At 36.8% G+C, this 22,471-nt stretch overlaps 3 protein-coding genes across 4 annotated transcripts; 1 reads left to right on the forward strand and 2 right to left on the reverse strand.

Moving 5' to 3' along the window:
- Positions 1-771: 771 nt before the first annotated feature.
- Positions 772-3,879, reverse strand: LOC110746437 (CASP-like protein 5A1). Its single transcript, XM_088255045.1, has 4 exons — positions 3,649-3,879; positions 3,221-3,468; positions 2,974-3,106; positions 772-1,173 (listed from the first exon to the last, which is right to left on the reverse strand). Exons 2-4 carry the CDS (start codon positions 3,433-3,435, stop codon positions 982-984), a joined length of 540 nt encoding a protein of 179 aa, XP_088111171.1. The 5' UTR covers positions 3,436-3,468; positions 3,649-3,879; the 3' UTR covers positions 772-981.
- Positions 3,880-6,810: 2,931 nt separating this feature from the next.
- Positions 6,811-8,512, forward strand: LOC110760018 (ubiquitin-like protein 5). Its single transcript, XM_021962191.2, has 2 exons — positions 6,811-7,127; positions 8,235-8,512. The coding sequence occupies exon 1, from the start codon at positions 6,904-6,906 to the stop codon at positions 7,123-7,125; it is 222 nt and encodes a 73-aa protein (XP_021817883.1). The 5' UTR covers positions 6,811-6,903; the 3' UTR covers positions 7,126-7,127; positions 8,235-8,512.
- An 8,210-nt stretch (positions 8,513-16,722) lies between these two features.
- LOC110760014 (auxin response factor 18) lies at positions 16,723-20,760 on the reverse strand. 2 transcript variants are annotated; one of them, XM_088255174.1, is made up of 4 exons: positions 20,009-20,760; positions 18,713-19,891; positions 17,282-18,198; positions 16,723-17,178 (listed from the first exon to the last, which is right to left on the reverse strand). In XM_088255174.1, the coding sequence occupies exons 2-4, from the start codon at positions 19,823-19,825 to the stop codon at positions 17,103-17,105; spliced, it is 2,106 nt and encodes a 701-aa protein (XP_088111300.1). In that variant the 5' UTR covers positions 19,826-19,891; positions 20,009-20,760; the 3' UTR covers positions 16,723-17,102. The 2 variants fall into 2 exon arrangements, with proteins under 2 accessions (XP_088111300.1, XP_088111301.1); XM_088255175.1 differs by having other exon boundaries at positions 16,723-17,172; positions 20,009-20,759.
- Between the last annotated feature and the right edge of the window lie 1,711 nt (positions 20,761-22,471).

The raw sequence follows: 22,471 nt of genomic DNA on the forward strand, positions 1-22,471 counted from the left end.
AAGTGAAAAAGAAAAAGTTGTATTCTTAGAAAGTTGAACTTCTTCAGTTACAATTATATTATCCACTGCACAACCTAATGTAAGTTGTGACATCTACATATGTTTTTTTTCCCTTCTCCTTTCGGAAAGGCAGTATTTGGTAACTGATTTCACCATTGATACATCTACGTCCCGTACAGGTTATGTGCTTGCCAATTAACCAAAAATGGGGGTGCTCGAATACTACTCCTAACTGGCTAGGCGCTCACCGATCAACCGAAAAGACTAGCATGTTAGGTGATGTTGCATACCTACTCTTGAGGGACCTCATTCTTCTGGACGTGGGATTCTTGGCCATGACATTGGGTTGTCTCATTTGATCAAATCTACATGGGTTTAAGTCTTCTTCATTTCAAGAAAGCAGAATGATAGGGTACGGGTCAAAGCCATACATAGAGAGCAGCAAAGCAGAAGAACATGCAATTCGTGAATTATGATTATCATTTCAAACAAAAGCAACTTATTGAATTTTGCCGACTTGTTGCCTTTTGTCATTTTCCAAGACTAATAATCATAGAAGCTTTCACGGAACGCATGATCATCTTCATTAACCTTTCACTAAAGCAGAGCTGCAGAATAAACTCAGGCATCTCCACTTGGCACCTATAAGCTTTTAGCCTGCAGAATTTCCAATGCTGCTTTCGGTGCACATAGACCCTAAGAAGTTTCAATGCAAACCAACAGGAAAACGCTTTTGGAACAACAACAAAAACTATCACATGACACCCACAATGAGGAAAAAGATTCAAAATCCAAAATTATACATATCTCCATGCTAGAGGTTATTATTCTCTCAACAAACTCTGCCAGAATATTTCTATATACAGAATAAGGGCAATCAAACAAATACCCTGTAGACGCACAGCCATTAAAAGAGGCCAATTTTTTTTTTTAGAATATGAGAAGACTCGGCTCACTGATGAATTTCCCCCCTGCCGTGTTTCACCGGGAAGCCAGTGACCAGAAGTTTAAAAGAAAGGATGGTGACACAGCAAACCAACTGATAAAAGCCATAGCTGTGGCAGTCTCAAACCTTTTGCAATGGTTCACATCACATTTGTTAAGATCATTGGCAATGAGGACAGTAATTCCAGCAGAAGCACATGCGGCAGCAAATGTAAGCGTGGATGTGATCTGCATGAAAAGAACACCCACATATCTGTAAGCTAGGGATGGACTAGGTCTGGACAATGTACTGCTCATGCACAAATTTTCACTTTCCAACTTCCAAACAAATGGACATTTGCACAAGTACATATTAACAAAGCATATTGTTACCAAATGAATGAAGGACTGATGTTAAGTTATCTTCCATAAAAAGAAGGCCACACATCAAATTTGACAAAATCCCCAGAAGGGATATCTATTAGTATCATGTATGGAAACGGATGAGATGGCTATTGAGTAAGACTTGGCTTAACATTTTCCTAAAACAACACATCATATCAGTAAGCTGAGGATGGACTGATACATCCAGTTACTTATGCTAGCCATTTGAGTTGGTTGCAGCTGCTCATCATGACATAGAGAGCTCAGCTCTCATTATCCCTGTAGCAGAGCATGAGTGAAAGTGAGGTGTCAGGTGTAAGTAAGAGCGTCTATTTAAATGAGTGTGCCTGCACAAGTGTCTTTGTTTGTGTGTGTATTATAGTTGTGCCGTAGTATGCAAGTTATTCAAATTCTGTTGACTCCCAACATGTTTTGTTCAAGATTCTGGTATCAGAGCGAGGTAGTTAGGGATCTAGTTATCGTGTCCAAGCTGAGACTGTGAAACTTGTCTGCGATTAAGCTTGGCACCAAGAGAAACTAGGTTGGGTCATCATAAGCAGCCTACAAATAGTAGGTGGTATTAAGAGGTTCCACGACCAGAATTAAAACATGTGGTTGACATGCATGGAGTCATATCTCTAATGTCAAGAGTATGCTACCACCTTGAAGAAATAAAATGAAAGATAGGCAAGGTAATGTTCACAATCAAGACAACGATAGAACAAAAGACAATTGAGCACATTAGAGGCTCATAGACACACCTAAGCAACATGAGACAAATATGTAACACTTTTCAAGAAGAGAAACAAGGCGAAACTGCAACTTCAGAAGAACGAGTTGTAACATGTCATGTGACAGAGATTTTACCTTGTTATAATATTGGTTGTTAAATATCTGAATTAGATCCACGACTGGTATTTTCAAATGTACATGAGAATAATAATCATCCACAGGTGGAGACCTGAATATAAAGGTTTTATTACTCTTGTATAGTTTGTAAAAATACAACCTTATTTCATTGTACAAGGGTAAAGGGGGCAAGCTAGTTGGCTACTGTGCTGCTGATTATTCCAGAGATCAGAAGATGGGCCAATCAACTAACAGAAACATTAGAAACATTTTAGTCAGTCTTAGACGTAGTAGTGTCTTGGTGTAGTAAGGGACAATCGATGGTAACACTATCAACTGCAGCATAATCTAGAACAGCAACTATGTCAATGGACCCCCAGAGTAGCAAATTCCACTTCGAAGCAATGGTATATGGATATAATTGGGAAAGCAGATACGAACAAGGCAGCTAACAAATGGATGCAAAGAACCCTATGCTATTTCCCAAATAGCAATTAGATAAAACATTACACCAGAAATCAGATAAAAAAATTACAAAACATATCCACATGAAGCTTCTGACATAAAGCACCGTTATCAAGTTTGGGGAAATCTATCAATGCCACATTTGGTAAGGGTTGGGTGGCAAACAGGCAATAGAGAAGGGGTAGCTTCAGATTCTGCCAATAGAGAAGGAAAAACTCATATACTTCTAGCTGGTTTAGCAGGCTTGGGCTAAATTTCACATGGAACCTAAATAGTTAATCCAACAAGAATACCAGTATTGCTTTGCTGCAGTTATGCAACAAGACTTAATGAGTTTGAATCTTATCTTACCCCATCTCCAATGGTGAAGAAACCCACAACCTTGCAGTTGCGCAAGCTCCGCCTCACTGAAAGAGCATACACATCAACAATCGCCAGTGACAAGCTCCACACACATTGCACACTAACAGCAGCAACAAGGTAGCTGACCCAGAAAAAAGCAAACACAATAATCATCAAAGACTGGACTTTAACCAAAACCCATGTCTATAATCAAGTAAAAATCGTGAAATCATGAACACAACAAAACAAGCATTACCAAAAAGCAGTGACAGAAGGAAAATCGGAGGTGGTGGCCATGACTGAGAGAGAAATGGCTGCAAAGCCGAGCTGGCAAAGACGCAACACGAGACCACCTGTGGTGCCAGGCATGCCTTGAACGTCCTTCATCCTCACTCTGAGAGCGTTCTGGGCTGCCATGTCAGTCAAGGGCGGGGCCTCCACGGGGTGAACCGATGGGCGGCTCACATTCATCGCTCCAATCTCTCCCCTGACCCCCTACAGGCTCTACAGAAAGACAAGAGATCTTGATGAAACCATGTTCAACAACAACAAGAATCAACAAAGATTGGTCCGTTTTCAGCTGAAGATTGCTCCTTTTCAGCTCGATGGGTGTTGGGTTTTTGATTGTTAATTGTTTCAATAGGAAGGAATTGAAGGAATTGAAAAAGGGTAAGAAGAAGTTACAGTTCGGACTCGGAGTGTCGGAGGTAGACGAATGTGAAGCAGAAATGGGTGGAATTGGAATTGATGGGATTTGTCAGCTTCTCTCTTCAGACATGACTCATGAGTCACCAGTGGCGTGCTGCTGCCTCCTAGTGTGACCCAACACTTGTCTACAAATATGTGTTCTTGGTACCCCCTTTGCAGTTGGCATATGCTTCTTTTTTATCATTCTCTTTCAATTTTTTTGATCGGGCAATACGCATCTTTTTTAGGAATTCGCCTTGATGGGATTTATGATAGATTTGAAACCTTTTTTTAAACTTTTTTAGTGACAAAAGTTGTGACCTTTCACTCTTTCAATCATCTTAATTTAATTCTCCATTAATTTTGCAAGACCTCTTATTGGGATGATTCCTCGACTAACCAATGACTCATTTGGAATGGCTTCTTTAGAATGTACTTTTGCTCATAAGCGCTTCTAACAAAAGCACTTTTATTATAAAAATCTTGAATTTTCATATAAAAAAATCCATACACTTCTTGAAAAAGCACTTGGGAGTGCTTCCAGAAGAAACACATAGCATGTGCTTCTCCAAAGAGCGCTTTTATGACTCAGAAAAGCTTCTAAACTTTTCTGCCAAATGATGTCAGAAGCCATTTTAGTTGTTAGAAAGCGCTTTTAGCCTTTCCAGAAGCACTCCCAAATAGGTCATTGGGACTTAGATCATATCCTCTCTTTTTTTGTTGTTGAGAAAAGGTGGTATTTCATTAAATCGAAAGGAACATTACATGGTAAGAACTAGCATGTTAACGACGACCTCGTTAAAACCTTCCTAGAGAAACAAAATTCCGAGGTAGGAAAGAGTACCACCCATGCTATTGACTAAATAGAAGAGTCAAACAACTTACACGAAACAAACAAACCTAAACCCCAACCACAAAACCCTTAAAACAATATCTCATCACTACATAGATATTGTCAAAGAAGCCTTCCTATGATCTAGAAAAAACATCATAGTACATAGTCAAAAACGTATTATGGGTATCATAATAGATCCAGCCAATCACCCAACCGCAAAACCATTGAAACACATCCCATCACTATGCAGATATTGTCAAAGAAAGCCTCCTATGATCTAAAGAAAGCATCATAGTTCTTTGTACAAAGTCAAAAACGTATTGTGAGCATCATAACAGATCCAGCCAAACACCAATCGCCACCTCCAATTTTCTTGATCCAGAACCCCAGCTGACAAGCAAGGTAGACCAAGAATGGCCTCTTAGCTTGAAGAAAATTCTAAAGAAAGATCTTCATAGTAGGAACGTTCATCGGTTGCCAAGCCCACGAACGTTCCTTAGGAGAATTATTAGGGAGATCTTGGAGACCACTTGAGGCTGGTCTCCTCCGCCTTGTCAACAAAATCCTCGGTACAAAAACTATGCTTACTAAAAAAATCCATGACACTAACAATCAGATGCCCAACACCAGTTTTTGCATGCTTCTGATTCCCGCTTGGTGCCGCATACTTGTCATCCCCTTTAGCAGAAGAGGCGGTGGCCATCTCTATAGCATTAAGATGGAGACCCCTCACCAGCGACTGGCTCCTTGGGAACCCATAAAGGAAGCCAATGCAGCCACCCTACGGAGAACAAAAAAGCAAAAAAAACATCATACCCAATTCACCAAGAAGAACCCAAAGAAACAATTAGAGAAGATTGAGAGAGATGGCACAAAGAATGAGTAAAGAAAACTAGAAAAACCCTAACCCTAGCCGTCAAGGCTCTCCTCGTGTGAACGAGAGAGCGACCCAAAAACTCCACACCTTTTTTCTTAGCTAGCTCAAAACTTGAGAGTTAAACTCTGCTAGGAATGAGATTAGAAAATCAGTTAAAGAAACTTACAAAAATAGTGATCATATCCTTTCTTTGTTTTGGCTCTTTGGCTTTTAAAATAAGATTTTCAATTAAAAATTAAAAATTTATAAATTATATTTTAATCTAAGTTGTATTTTCCTTTGGCTAAATTTGATTGAGAGAAAAAGTTATAACTTGTAAAACTAAAAGGGGTAAATATCATTTGCCAACCCAAGCTCAACCTAAATCCGTGTTCTAAACTCTGGTATGTTTACTTACTTGGAATCTATATATAGATTTTTTCGATTTATGAATATTCATACTTTTTCTAACACACATGAAATTAAAAAGTATGTTGGTCTCACATTACAATCCGTTATTCAATGCTTGAGAAATCAAGAATAGATATGGTTGATCTCATACCAATTCCTTAACCCATGCTTGAAAAAATATGTCATCTATTTGTTTAAATAATTCAACATGTTGATTCAAAGCGACATGAGCTTAGTTGAACTTAATAAATCCTTTAGTAGAATGAGCTATTCATTCAATTTTAAATATGGTTGGGTTTTTATTTTTAATTTTTTTATACAAACGATATTAGAGTATTGACGAAATTGAATCTGGGACCTCATACTCATGAATAAATATTGTTAAGTACTTGAGATATGTTTGTACCATATCTGACCCTCCACTCATCCAGTGACGCGTGGATCAGAGAAACTCCCCAAGTACTCAAGGCTCTGACCAATCGGCATCGGCTACCGATGATATTGGCTCAAGCAACAAACAGTCACTACAGGCCCAACAAAGTCTACAATCGGTACCCTTTACCGATCCTGCAGAATCAATCTCGAAGTACCTGCCCGAAATATCCAGAGACTCGTGTCAACCTCATAGGGCCCTCCCATGAGTCCCACATCGAAATTAAGTACTAAGAGCATACAAAATGCCCTCTATAAATAAACTCCTTCACTACAATACAGGGGTAAGACTTTTCAGCTTGACTTTTATACAAATATATTGTCAACAGCAAGAGCTCTTAGAAACAATTTAGTGCCAACAAGATACAAAATCCTTGCTTAATACGATCGGATTAGTTTGTAAACAATTTCAGATTTTGTAAAAGAATCATTATAATCAAGATAATAAAAAAGTTTCACGCGTAATTAGAACAAGTATTTAACATTGTTTTATGTTGAATTAGTGCAATTGTGAGAAGGAACAGGAGACCAAGAAGAGGTGGGAAACTAGACTTGTAGACTTTTGTAGGCGGCGGGAAATCTAAAAGACCATAAAGCCCCTGGAAAGTTGTATATCAAACACGTTTCTTTGTTCTGTGGTGTAAAATTGGGTCTCTCAATCTCTCAGTTGGCGAATTAGGGTTTTAGGCTGTTTGCTTGATTGTTGATTGTATCTAAGATGATTGAGGTGGTGCTGAACGATCGTCTCGGGAAGAAGGTGAAGGTGAAGTGCAACGAGGATGACACCATAGGCGACCTCAAGAAGCTCGTGGCTGCTCAGACGGGTACCCGATCCGACAAGATTCGGATCCAGAAGTGGTACAACGTCTACAAGGACCACATCACCCTCAAGGACTATGAAATCCATGACGGCATGGGCCTCGAGCTCTATTACAACTAAAGGTTCGGATGAATTCTCTGCAATTACATCTATTCTCGTGCTAAAGCTTGTATCTTTACTCAATCTGGGGCAGCTCAATTGACTTTTTAGGGTTTTTATTTTGTTGGACTCATGGAATTTTTAGGGGTTTCTTGTATTAGTTAATTTGCTTGTCAAATTTCAATGATTACTAGTTTCTATGGCTGTGACGTAGTGAAGTATTGCATGCTAAACTCCTTATCGCATTTTCTTGATTTGTTGGGTTAATGAGATTTTTAGGGTTTCCTGTATTAGTTGATTTCCTCGTCAAAATTCAGTAATTATTAGATTCTATGTCTGCGGCACGGTGAAGTAATTCTGAGTAATGCATGCTCCTGATAAACTCTAAGCTAATTGAGCAAAGGCTGGAACTTTGATGTGTATACTTTTGGTCCCCGTAGACATTAGTAGCCTGCAAATCCAGTCCTTCCTCATATAATAAAAAAAACAAACAGACAGACCGAACAGAGAGGCTTGGTGGTGGTTTATTGGGGTTTTTGCTGTGCTCAGTTGTTAATTAAAGAGAAAACTATAAGAGGCTTGATTGATAGCTTGGTTAGGAGTGCAAGTGTTTCTTTCAAATGTTGTTCATTCAGGTTGCTAGGGTTATTCCGGAATTTGGGAAATCAACCAACCCTATATGAATATCGGCATGCTGAACATGTACATACCATACAAGTCTTGTTTTGCCCAACATGATTATCTCATTTAAATTTAAGTGTCCATCTGAAACAGTACCCACCTTGTCAATCTCTATGCCTAGCAGCACTGAGCCGGTTTTGGCCGACAATTGTGCCATCTCCTTTAATTGGAAAATAGAGAAGCCTCAAGTGGTTTCTCATACTAACTGAAGAAAAACACCAAAAATATTACAGTAGCAGCATGCTTTCTCTTTTCAGTAAATAAATGAACAGAACTTTAGTTGTTGCTTACATGCATCACTCAATGGTTTCTATGTAAATACGTATGCTAATTGGTAGATAATTTGTCGTGATATGTAATGTGGCTTCTGCCTAATTGTTTTGCCCAAGTTTTCTTCTCCTTGTTTTTGAAGTTTCGGAATATTAACATAGAAATTTCTGTGTTTTCAGGTGTTACGTTCATATAACAATGAACTGGCGGTGGGATTAGTCTCTGTAAGAAGTGGTTGCGTGTATTGCAAAGCCCTAGGATGGTGCAGATTATGTAATCCAAAAACTCTTTTGAAGCGTTTGGACAACTTATATATATCTGAGTGTTAATTGCAAAACATTTGTGTGATTGTGTTGGATGAATTGAATTTCCGTGGCAATCGTAAAAATGATCTTCTGCTGCTGTGATATGCAGAATCAATATATACATATATAATATATCTTTGTTTGTGGCATTATATACTTTATTTAAATCAGGTTGTGAGATTTATTATGTTTCTGCTTCCACTGAATTTGAGAATTTAAATGCTATGCAACTTTTGGTCGAGGCCTGCCAAAGGACAGTTGCCCCCCAAGCTTAATAGCCGTGTGCTCCTCTAATCTTAGTTTTTCCCCCTGTTTAAAGGGACATGAGTATCACTAAATGGAGAAAAACTTAGTAGGGGAGAGCACTATTTTGTTATAACTAAAGCCCTGTCATGTGCACACGTGTCATAGCGTTATCGGTCGGGAATAGCAAAATATTGTTATTCCTGTTTTATGGAAGTTTTTTTCCACCAAATGGGATTGGCTATATTACAGTAATTCTTTTATATAAAAAATAGTATAGCCGTCCGGCTATACTGTTTTTACATGTGGGTTTCCCTCTATATATATATATAGTATAGCCGAGCGGCTATACTCTCGGGCATTTTTCAAACCTACGGCTATACTGGTTTTGACAAGTGGCCGCCCAAGCGCTAGGCAGTTCCCTTTTTTCCCCCATAAATAGTATAGCCGACCGGCTATACTCTCATGTAGTTTACAAAAATAGTATTTTTAACAAAAATAGTATAGCCGTCACACACAGCCACCTAGACCTAGGTGCTAGGCTTTTTTATTATTCATAAACAGTATAGCCTGGCGGCTATACTCGGTTTTTTTTTTTAAATAAATATTTTTTTATAACAAAATAGTATCGCCGTGGCTTTACTTGGGTTTTTTTTATTATAACTTTTTAAATAAATATTATAGCCGTATATATATATATACTCTTTAAATACTATATATATATTAGGATCTTTTTTAAAATAAAAAATAAAAAATTCTCCCTATTTTCTTTTATCGAGATATATATATATATATATACTCTTTAAATACTATATATATACTAGAATCCTTTTTAAAATATAAAATAAAATATTCTCCCCGATTTTCTTTTATTGATAAGAGTAGTTTAGAGCATTATCCATTATTATTAGGCTATTACCCGAGTCTCTATTGTCCTTTTTGATTTTTTTTACTTTTTCAGAGTTATTACCCATAGGCTTAATATCACAAAACGTCCATAAGGTTTACGAAACTATCAGATTCCATCCTTAATGTTTTTTTGTGTCAATCGTGGTCCTCAAGGTTAGTCTGTGCGATCACAAATGGTGAGGTTCACACACCTATCACAAATGGTCCTTACGAAATTTTTTAATTTAAAATTCATAACATTTTGGTTTTCTTTTTAAAATTATTTATAAATGAAAAAATCATTTATAGAAGGATTTTAATCTCGAGGACTAAACCCTTAGTTTTTTCATTTTTAAATTTTATGAATTTTAAATTATTTATAAAAAAAAAACTCCATTAGTTTGTTGATGTGACATATATATGAAGCCCACATCTACAATAATACAGTGTCACATGTATTTAAAATATAATATATATTTTTAAATAATTTAAAATTCATAAAAATTTAAAAAGAAAACCAAAATTTTATGAATTTTATGAATTTTAAATTAAAAAATTTAAAAAAAATCGCAAGGACCATTTGTGATAGGTGCGTTAACCTCAGGGATGTTTTGTGATATATATATATGCCACATCAGCAAACTAACATAGTTTTTGACAAAACCTAACGGCATAGACTATTTGTGATCACACATACTAACCTTGAGGACCACGAATGACACAAAAAATATATTAAGGATGCAATATGATAGTTTCGGAAACCTTAGGGACGTTTTGTGATAATAAGCCTTACCCATATAAAGAATTTAGCATTTTTATGTTTAATACTCATATTATACACGTACATATGTATTTTTTAAATAATACATCAAATTTGCAAAGAACATTCATATCATCATTCATGTATAGCTTCAGAGATAAACAAACAAATTTCGCCAGAAATCAAAGCCCTAGTGCTAGGACTTTGATTTAGATAGTTGTATCTTGGTGGAGCAAACATCTGCAGAACTACCAGCATTGAGTAGGGGTGAAATTTTGTTTCAAGGTTGCAAGAACAATCAATTTTTAATTTATAGCCATATTTAATTTCATTATTTAATTTGTTGTTTAATTTAATTATTAGAATAATATTGATTTTTGTTCCTCCAACAAGTTTCACTCAAGAGAATGAGTTAGATCAAAGGCCACCAAAAAAAAAAATCAACTCTAAGATTGATTTACTGTGTAATTTCTCTCTCTTCAATATCTACTTTGGATATGTTGAAACTAGCCAATTAATATCAATATATATATAAAGCAAAAAGCAGAGAATGGCAAAACATTTAAAATCCTATAAAATGACCTTGGTTAATGCAAATATTAAGAATTGAAATTATTAATTAAATTAGGATAATATGGTAAATTCACACCTTTTCATATTTAAATAAAAAAAATAAAAAATAAAAGAAAATTCAGATAATGGATCCTATTATTATGTAACTCAACTTCCCATTATCTTTTTTAATTCTAAAATAAATTTTATAAAAAAAGCCTCTCGTAGGCGTGGAAGCTTGTGCGGAGAAGCTAGTATCAACAAAGTATAAACTAATGTAACTAGGAGGATACTTTTTATTTTTATTTTTTTTAATAAACGGTACAATACTATGGTATTTCTTTTTTGCCTAAAAGTCACTTTTGGTCCCTATAGTTTGGCACTTCAATAACTTTTGAACCTGTAGTTTCAATTCCGTCAATTTTGACCCTGTAGTTTCGTATTTGTAGCAATTCAAGGACAAGTTAGTATTCCTATCAATTTATTGAGCGTAAAAACTCGTCTAACTCCCCTAATTTCGTATTAGGGCTTGAAATAAGTCATTTGGGTTTAGGGTTCTTCAAAATTTTGGATTAGTGGTTGAATTTCCAGCCATAATATGAAATGGGGAGAATTTCAAACAAGCTTTTATGCTCAATGGTTTTTGGGTTGACAAAATTGCCCCTTACATCGTTAAAGAAATTGACAAGCATACTAACATGTCCTTGAATTGCTACAAATACGAAACTACAATGGCAAAATTGATGAAATTGAAACTATAAGGTCAAAAGTAGTTGAAATGCCAAACTAGAGGGACTAAAAGTGACTTTTGGCCTTCTTTTTTTAAAAAATTGTCTAGCCGCGCAATTGTTTTTGACACGTGGGTCCTTTTTTTAAATACTAAATAGTATAGCCGCGCATATATACACTAGTATTTTTTTATTTTGAAAAACAGTATAGTCGAACGGTTGTACTACGGTAATTGTTTAAAAAAAAATAGTATAACCGCGCGGATATATGGGTTTTGACACGTGGGCACCTAACTGCTAGGCGTGTCCCTTTTTTTTTTTCCCTATAAATAGTATAACCACGCGACTATACTCTCCCGTATTTTACACTAGGCTTATTTTTTTAAAAAAAAATAATACCGCTGCGCGGTTATACTTGTTTTCTTTATCCGTATTGGGTACACCTAAGAATTTCTCCTCATATTGTTGGCTTGCCCTTCATGCTGCATGTCCAAATCCAAATCATATCAAAGTCTTTAGACCAAATTTGGCAGGCCTTTGTTTCAAATAGTGGAGCTTTCCTTGTATGGTCTTTAAAAGAGTTGGCAGCTCCTCACAGTTTGGGCCTTTAAAATGTTTGAACGATCAAGCGTTTAGTATTTGTACGTACTAGATTTTTATGTACATATTTTTTTATTTATAATTATTTTTCTGCCCTATTGCAACAATTATTAAAATGGACTGAATTTATCAAAAAGAGGAAAATAAAATTATTAATACGTGTATATATTTTCGAATTATATATAAAAATTTAAAATTATTTTCAGTGTGGATACATTTTGAAATATTGCTTGGGTTCTAGGAATTTTTAGAAATTGGGCTCACTCCGAAGGCAAAACATTCAAAGGCCTCAATTCCCTATTGGTAACATAACATAACATGCCAAATTTAGACGACACGTCGCTGTCACAACGCAGGGCATAGTAGGCAGCTATTGTGGGGACCACAGCAGCACGGGGGCGTGGTTAGTATGCCACGTCATCAGAATCTCTGTCGCTTTTGGAAGAGACTTTCGCGTTAACTTGTAAGAGTACGACACGGACATGACCAAGACAAACCGCACCCAGAAACTCCAGAAGGAGAAGGAGTGGAGGAGAGAGAGGACAACAAAAAATTCAGGTGATGGCGGGCCCATGACTTGTACCACAAGCCTCCATCATCCATTTTCAATTCATTTCTGACTCTCCTGCTCATGGCTTCTTCTTCTGTAAATTATATTTTAACTCAGGTGGTAAATCTAAAATCAACTGCGACAAGACAATTTTGATTATGATAAAATTAGAAAATCCTCTAAATCTTTTTTTTCTTCTTCTTAGGTTCTTCTAAAAATAATGGACTTATCAATATTCACTCACGTCCATGTTTTGAAAAGATAATTCGTTTATAATAAGGATTCAATTATAGTGATAGAGCAGTTTCTTTTCACAGCAATGCCGACAATGAACTCGGTCTTTCCTAAGACTCGGATAATTATAAAAGAATATAACTTTGGATAAGCGTCGAAATAATTGAGAAATATATAGAGAAAAAAATTGGAAAGATAACAATTTGTCAAAGCAAGCAAGGAACAAATAAAAAATAATTCCCGCATGGTGCATTTTTAATTCAGAATGTGTTGCAAAGGGTAGGGTTTTTCTCATGAGGCAACACCAAACTTGCACTAGGCCCCACTCATAGACATAAAATACATACTAAGAATTTCAAACCCAAATTGATTGACCTCTTGAATGAAAACAACACTAACAAGTTTTGTTTGTCAATGGTGGAATCTTGAATACTTCTTTCTACTTATACATGTATAAATGTGGGATGCTTTGTTATCGTGGTGTGAATTCCACTTCATTTCATTTATATTATTCACTCATGACAAGCGTCCTAATTTATTTATTTATTTTTAAAAATTGATGAGATATTTAGTTATATACTCATTCTTAGTACTAGTGATATAGAAAAACCATACACCATTTAATTTTTTTTATAAGGTTTTGAGGTTGGGCTTGTTTTAAGAAATCGATGAAAGTTTTGTAATTTATAGAAAGTTCGAGGCCTTTTTGTTATGTTGTAAATGGATTTTGGGTGTGTTTCGAAAGTCCATTTTATGTATGATTTATTTATAATAAAAAAAAAAATTGGCCCCTATATTAAGTATAATAGTGAATCTCCCAAAATTAATTTGAAACTATGGAAATAAATTCTTAAGAAAATTACTAAGTACTTACAAAGGAACTATTAACTATATACATCAAATAAACCTAAATACTATTGCATTTTTTGGGATTCCAAATTTGAAGTGGTTGAGTTTACAATTCGTTACGATCCTTACTCATACATAAAAGAACATGGATGGAGTTTATAGGAAAAATCAATCATTTTAAAATTTTGCGAGTAACAATCATTTATGCATGTGTCGGTGACTCTCAACCCTTGATGCAGTTGTCAATACTGCTTTATAACTAAAAGCTATTGCACGCGTGTGAGTGACTGTCCTTCATTCCGCAGTGGAATTGAAGTGGGACATATGAGAAAAGAACATGGTGTAGTAGTGGCAAGGGGCAACAAACCCTAATGGGAGGGAGGGGGGTGGAGGTGGAATATTATAAAGAGAGAGCATGGACATGGAGACAGGTTTTAGCCAATACTCATTGAATGTTGATGGCGTATTTGTCCCTTGAACAGTGCCCTATTTCCCGTTCCTTGGATCTCTCAATTCTCAAAAGAAAACCCACTTCCAAGTGAACCCTTATCTTCCTCCTTCCCTTCTGCATATTTCTATGCACCAAAACCTGACACTTCCTTAACGTAATTCTAAAGTCAAGTAATCCCTAGGACGAGATTGTCTCTCATCTCATCTCATCTCATCTCATCTCATGAAACAAATGAATGTGTTTTGTTTAATTATCTAGGTCGAAAACCATGCCTTGTATGGTGGTGGAAAGTGGGTTCTGAAAACAAAGTGAACAATGCTTTGGCCTTGGGAAAGGTATTTGTCTCCTTTTTCTCTCTGTTTCTGCTTTGACCACCGGTTATTTGACTATTTGATTTGGGCCATTGGGGTGTCAAATTAAATGCCAACTTGCAAGAGTTCAATGAGGTAAAGGTAAGGTAACCTCTTGCCTTGTGGATTTTCTAAATTTTGGCTAGTCTCGGTGTCTCGGATTAGACTGAATTATTTTAATTAAATTGAATATGTATTGAGATTGAAATTATTAAATTGGACAAAAGTTTAAAATATTGTGTTTTACAATTCTCATTTAGAGAAGTGAAATTCAACTCAAATCCAGTTCAAGCCGAGCCAACATGTTAAAATGTCATTTGTAATAAGTTTTGATTTGATATTTGTTGCCCAACTTGGCTTCCAAAACCTCTAGCTACCCAACCCGTGAATGAGATGTGTTTAGTTTGGGAATTTCAATTCAAGTTATGACATGGGATGAGGTGAAATGATGGATAGATCCCCAAATTTGATTCCTTCAACCTTATCGAAGACAGAGGTAATGTTGGGTTGGGCCTACCAAAGACTTGTCTATCTGGAATTACCTGTGTTTTGGTCCTCCCTATTAATTAAATCGAAAACGACTGAGTTTGATGATTGTCTCATTAATATATAAAATAAATCAATTCAATTTCTACATTATTGAATACAAGATAATCCCAGTCAGTCACATGATGTGACTCTCATCATTTCCAAATTGAAGTAACTTTACCAAACACCTACCGGATTATTTGAAAGGGTCCGACCCGAAAAGTCGGTGATTTAGGTGACTACAGTTGGTAGTTAGTTCGTGAAAGCTCAAAACCACCACAAACTTTCTTATATGCGACGATTACATTTCGTGTCATGTCCATACAATGATACAAATTCATTTAAATTGCAATTTGAATAAACTTCATTTCATGTCAGTATGTTATGTGAAGTTGTTCTTGTATCAACGTGTTATGCTACGTGATTTTACCGTCTCGTCTCTCACTCTCACTCTCACTTATTAACTAAATTCGGGAAGTAAAAATGTAAAAAAAGGAAAACAAAAATTATGAAAACAAAGGAAAACAGCGCAGTCAACGAAACGGCGCAACACAAACACCTTTTCCGAACTGACGTTGCCCACACGTGAACGCCATTACTAAATAAAATTAAATTAAATGGACTCCGCGTGGGACCCACGGAGTTCTCACGTGCGGCTGATTAAGTTAAACAGACAGAATGTGTTTTTTGTTTGTTCCTTTCTGCTTTCCAGCTCCTTGGCTGCTTATTTTGTTTTTCCCCACGTATTAGTTATTGACTTTGTCTTTGACAATTTTTTGTTTTACAATCCCCATAAATAATTAAAAAAATTAACAATATTTATTTATTTATTTTACTCACATATTGGTTTGTAGTTTAATAATTAATTACTATAAGTACCCCACACTTTGTGGCGTTAAGATTGGGACAATTAATTAAATAATTAATTTTACTTGAATGCATTTCAGCTGAGAGAAACACAAACTTTGGTTGTCTTCAAATCCACGTGGCAGTCTTGTAGTAGTTGTTGGGTGTTCATGATTAAAATCCCTGAAAATCTGCTGTCGTGTAAAACATCTGATTCTATTTAACAAACCATGAGATTAGGGGAAGGATTAAGTCAACTTATCTTGAAAACTTTGATGGTGAAAATTGATTAGACCTTTAACCAACTCTTTTTTCTTGGTCATGCACGGAACTAATTTAATCCTTTTTTTTTTTTTTTTGTGCCTTTTGTTGTTTGAGAAGAAAGTTTGGGATCCTTTTCTCATTGGTTGAATGGCATGAAGTTTCAAAAACTCATGCAAGAAAGAAACAAAAACACACAAAGAAAAAGAGGCAGCATCTTGAATTTTGATTCACAATAAGGGAAGATAACAGATTTTAAGAATACTTAATTAGCGTAGTCTTTTTGACAACTGTTATCGTTAGCGAGAAATACTTCCTTGGTAGTGTTCTAACTACTTGGAGTATTATGTCTTTTTTTAGTGAAGATTTACTTGGAGTAGGTAGGCATCGAGCCATTGTTTAGTTTTATGGTTAGGCGTTAGCCCAGTTTCTTCACCGAAAAAACAGATAGTGTTCTAACTACATATAGAAGACAACAAATTAGCCAAACTCACTCATGGGAGCCTAATGTACATGTTCCACTGGAAAAAAAACTGCCTTCTTAGAAGGCTTCAGCCTTTATCAAAAGGGTTCTAAGTACAAATGCCAACTCCTACAAAACTACTTAATACTTGTAGGATTTGGCTGCCAAAAAAATACAAAAAAGGGAGAAACCTCAAAGAACAGAAGAAGAAAAAAAACCTGATCAAATTATGATACTGTTATCAAGTTCTAAAAATGTAAACATTCCTTCTTCGACAAAGATAAAAAAAAAATTAGGAAGCCGGAAGGATTTAGATTGGAAGTTCAAAAATTGAATCAGGGCGGCTTCTCCCAGAACTTCAGGTAGGGTAAATGGTCAGCATGGAAACAAAGGATTTTATCAACCAGCTGTACAATTGAATCAAGGTTTTATTCTTTCTTTACATTCCTACATTGTTGCTGCCTGAATCCATTAGAATCGTCAATCTCCTTGCTGTTTTCATGAAGTCACTGCAACTTCAACAAAAAATTGATCAACATATTACCTCGAATACCTTTCATTTGATAAGTACAAGGATAAAAACCACCATTACACAATTCAGTGGGAATTGATTCATACCTGAATGGTTCATCTCCGATGTGTTTGACTGCACCAGTAGCATCTCGATAGAGCACATGGTTCAGCGTCTCAGAATTTTCTATGCCAAACATGTCGGCCAGTTTCCTATACAGTTCATCGTAAGATCCAAACACTGAAAGGTCAATAGTGCGACCTACATCTTCTGATTCCATGAAGACTTTACAGTGACCAGTTTCCAAACTCGGTTCAGTTTCTTGCCGAGTATCCTTATACCACTGGAAACCTTCACAAGATGAGCGCTCTTGTAGGCTTTGTTGGTGAAGTGCAGATCCAGAATTATCAGAAAGATTAGCGGTTTTCTCTGCATTCCCATCCGATGAACTATTTCCAGTAAGAACTGGTGAGACTGTATCACCAGAGCAGCTCAGAGAGATCTGCTGCTCAGTAAGTATTGGTTGACCAAAGAGTACGAGCTGCGGTGGCTTTACATCATCAGGTTTCTTTGAAGTCTGGGTAGAATGTGCCATCGTCAATAAACAAGAAACATTCTCCCTCATGGTAGGTTTTTGAGTCATTGTGTTATTGGAGAATTTAGTTGCTGTAGCAGCATGATCAAGAGGCGTGAAACCAGCCGGAAATAGACCTGTCTGCAGTTTATTGAGGTGCATATCTGATAAGGATAGACCATAATGACCATGCCTGGCTCCCTGCATGCCAGCAGGAGTTTTATCGGGCAGACAACCAAAGGGGCTGCTGGGTCCAAGGAGGTTGCCGGAGAATGTCGGCATAGGAAGTTGGCCTTCAAATGGGAAATCAGGGTGTTGAGGCAGTCTCATCTTCTTCCTTGGTGGTGAGAAGGGGGTCAGATGGATGGCGGGCATATTCGATACCAATTCTACCAACCATGGGCTAACACGTTTCACATTTTGAAGTAAATCAGGTTCATCCCAGGTAACCTGCAACATATGAATTCAGAGAACTGAAGGAATTGAATTCAATGGCTAAAAATCATGGCTCTTCCTAGATGCAATTGTTCATCAAACTTGAACAACATAATGCGCAACGTCAAATGCACTCTGTGAGGAGGGGCAAAAAACACTTGATTTAGACTAGGTATTTGGTATGGACAAGCACCTAAAAGCTAATAAGCTCGTCGAAAAACAGATTAAACTATAACAGAGGAGCCGTAAGGCAAAGTGAACTGAAAGGGGTAAGGAAAAGAGAGCGAAATTGGACGTTAAATGAAGATTGAAGAGCCAATGTTCCACGGCAGAGTCTGCGGATCAGTTTTCTCCATTCCGATGGAAAAGAGTTTGTGCTCATTACATTAGATGGAAGAAAATGAGGACAAGTAGTGAAGAAATTGATTATAAAAAAATAAATTAAAAATGACCACAAGAACTTAGAGAACCGTAATTACAGAACACATTCTGTTCTCAGACAGAGAGAGGGAGAGCGAGAGAGTAGTACCTGGAGAAGCCTCCAAGGTGACTCAGGCCAGCGCAAAGGCTCAGCAACCTGAACAGACGATATAGTTCCCATGAACCAACTTATCCGGGAAGAATCCTCAGTTTCAAAAGCCATCTTGAATCTCATTCCGGGACACCACCGGATCTGCAATGCTACTTTTACCAATGAGGCTTTCACACAGAACTCTGGGGTACTTGCTCGAGGGTAGTAAACAACCTCAAAGGGCTGTCCATTTGAAGCAAGTGTTGCGGCTTCAAAAACCGATTCAGGCCCGACTTTCCCCTTACCCATTAAACTTCCATTTGAATTCGAGCCATTCCCATTTCTCATTAGCTTGTTCTCATCCTCCCTCAAAAACGCAGAGTACCCACCATATGGCATGGTACAATTTCCACCCGTTGGATTCCACCCTGAAGATGACTCAGGTCCACCTCCAATTCCCCTCTTTGCTCGACGAATTCCGACACAAAGATCACCGTTCTCTGCCCTCAAAAACACAATTGAATCTCCTGCGACAAGCTTCTTATGGTTCACAAAAGTACTCCACCCTGTGGTCAACAGATGCCTCCTAGGGGTCCCCCTGTAAATGTGCCTAAACTTCCAAGTTTCACCATGAACATCCTTAGCCAGGATTGTCTGAACAGGGGGATCTGCGGAGTAATCCAATCGCGGGAAGATGGTTTCTGCACAATATCTCGGGACAGAGAAGCCGCCGCCATTGTTTGCATCGGATTGCGTCAGCGTCTTTGCAAATGAGGCAGGTTTATCCGGCGTTTCAGACCCATTAAGCCCTCCAATTCCATCATCCTCGTAACCAGCCTCACTAGCACTCAAAGGAACCAACCTAATTTTTGCATAAACCTCATCAGTCTCAGGATCAGCCATGAACTTAATAGCAGAGACCCTGCAGAAGATGTATGGAGGAACCCTCGGGCAGTTCCTGAAATCAACAGGTCCACAGGCATGCTCAGCATGGCCCTGAGGGAAGTAGAAGACCTTGGCATTCACTGGAGGCATTTGAACCATGCCTCCAGCACAGGCATGCCATAGCTGAGGATCTAAGCACTTTTCCCCCTCCTTCAATTTCTCTTTTGAATCCATAAACGTAATCATATCAATTCTCTTTAGAAGAAAAAAAAAATTGCAAAAATCCCTCTTCTTCTTGCCTCTCAGTAAATGCTGCAAACCACATCAAACAACCCAAATTAGGCAAATTACTCACAGAATTCAATTAAACCCTAGAAAAAACAAAAACAACCAATCCAATTAATGAAGTGCATTTCATAAATTTCTTACCTTATAAAAGCATACATGAATCAGAAGCAGAGCCGAAAAAGAAAGCTCCTCCCCACGTTTTCACTAGAAAATCTTCACAACCCCCCAGCAGTATCTAATTTTCCCAACAACCAAACTTGAACTTGAAAGTTCAAATCCATGTTTTGTTTTCCCAATTCAGAGGGTCAATTGCTCTGCCACGCCATTTAAGCCACCTACAAACCCTAAGAAATACACAGAATTCCAAGCTGCTTCGTCTCCCTCCCAACTTCAACAGAAGACTGAATTCACAATCTCCAAACCCTTTCACTGAACCACTCCAAAGCCACCAACTTTTTTATCACAAAAAAAAAGGAAGAAAAAAAAACTCTGAGACTCAAAAACTGAACAAACACTCTGCTGTGTTCGAAATTCCAATCCACCGAGCCCTCAAGCCTCAATCTATGCGTCTTACTTTGAACAAAACTCAAGATCTACGGCGAGAAAATCAATCTCTGCTATCCACGTAATTGAAAAACTAGAGCTTGCAGCTCCTCCAAAGTCTCCTGCAAATTCACAGCAGAAAAATCTCCGACGGAAGAAAAAAATAAGAAGAATCGTCGGCGTTGAATATCTCTCAGAATCTTCGTCGTCTTCTTCGCTTCAAGGACTTCAATCATCAACGACTGTTTGGCCAACACAGAAGAAGATAAAAAGCCATAGACACAGAGAGCAGAGCACCTTTTGGATCATGCAAGAGTCCAAAAGCACACTCAGCAAATAACACCAAAATTAAAATAAATACATTCATATATATATATATATATATATATATATATATATATATATATAGAGAGAGAGAGAGAGAGAGAGAGAGAGAGAGAGAGAGAGAGATTCAATTTTTACTGCAAATATCAAAGCAGGCAGTGGTAGTCAGTGTCACTGTTCGTGTCAAACGCATTTACCACGATTAGTATTTCAATAAAAAATATTTTGCATATTAAATTTAACTGAAATATTAGTGGATGTGTTTTGTGCGATAAATATTCTATTACAGCGTTATAATATGTGTAGACGACACAACAATACGTTTTCGTGTTAATGTATTAACGTGTAATAACACGATTAAGTTGGGGTGTCAGAGTTAGACTGAAAAATTACTTGTTTGAGACAATACTTCGCATGTAGTCGGCCTCAAGTAGAATAAGTTGAATCTTAATGAATATTCACGTGTTATAACATGAGTAGGTTACGGTGTTAGAATTAGACCGAAAAATTTACTTGGTTTATACAATTATCCGCATGTAGTCAGTCTTGAGTTTACCACTTATTTAGATATTAATAAAATATATGTATATAATTCGAATGAATTGTATCCACTTATCACATATTTATCGACACAAATTTTTCGTATTAATACAATGGGATTTTAAGCGTTTTTACATTGTTAATTAGTTATGATCTAGCAATAGAAAGCATCTTATACTAGCAAGTGAACAATTAGTTAGTAATTATTTATTTAATTTTTAATATGAATTTTGATTTCTTACCTTTTTCTTCGGATCTGAAGAAAGTGTGTGTATCTTGAGAAGCCAGCAAAACAACAAAGATCTTTAAGGAAGCTATACTTTTTTAATTTCCTCTTATTCTATTCGCACCAATAAATTATTATTTATTTAATTCTATTCTGAGCAATCAAACAGGGTCTAATTTATATTAGATTAGAAGATGAAGCTTCAAAGTTTCAAACTATTATTATTGATTTCCGTGTCCCGCGAGAAATTGAAAGTCGCGCGAGTGGGGTTAAGTCTTCGCTTTTCAGTTTTGCTCTAAAATCAAGGCAAGGTAGTCGTTAACTCCTAACCGCGGTTAACGACTAAACTCTACTAGTCAATGACCTAAGGTTTTTCTTATGTTTTTTTTTTTTTTTTTTTTTTTGGTCTGAACCATGAGGTGGTCCTGGATGGGCCCCAACTATGGGTGGCACCTTTAAGCCTTAACCACAACCCAGACTAATCCCCACTTACACCGGGTCGGCCCGTAAGGGGTAAAGTGTTGGCCAAAGTGGTGACTCCGTACGAGAGCAGGGATCGAACCCCTGACCTCTCTTAAGGAATGAGAGTGCCGAACCACTCACACCAACCACCTTGGTTATGTTTTTATTTTTTTAAATACATGGCGATGGTGGTTTTTATTTTATTTTATTTTATTTTATAAAAAAAATATTAATTTTTTATTCTAAGGATAAGGATTAAAACAAATACATTTAAAAAAAAAAAAAAAATCAGGCTATGTTCTAGAGAATTAGGTGAACATCTCTATACATAAGGGTTTAGTCGTTGTACTATTGAGTAGCCTACCCTCTTAACAGCAAAACGGAAAAAGGAACCTTGCCCCTGTTTATTTTATATTTTAGAACAATGACCTTTTGTTTTTGGTTAAATCAAGGACCCAAGTGCTATTGAGCCTAAACATTGCTAAATTGGAAATTTTAATCTAATAAAA

This window comes from Prunus avium, chromosome 6 (assembly GCF_965620075.1).
Source record: "Prunus avium chromosome 6, drPruAviu1.hap1.1, whole genome shotgun sequence".
Taxonomy (NCBI): Eukaryota; Viridiplantae; Streptophyta; class Magnoliopsida; order Rosales; family Rosaceae; genus Prunus; species Prunus avium.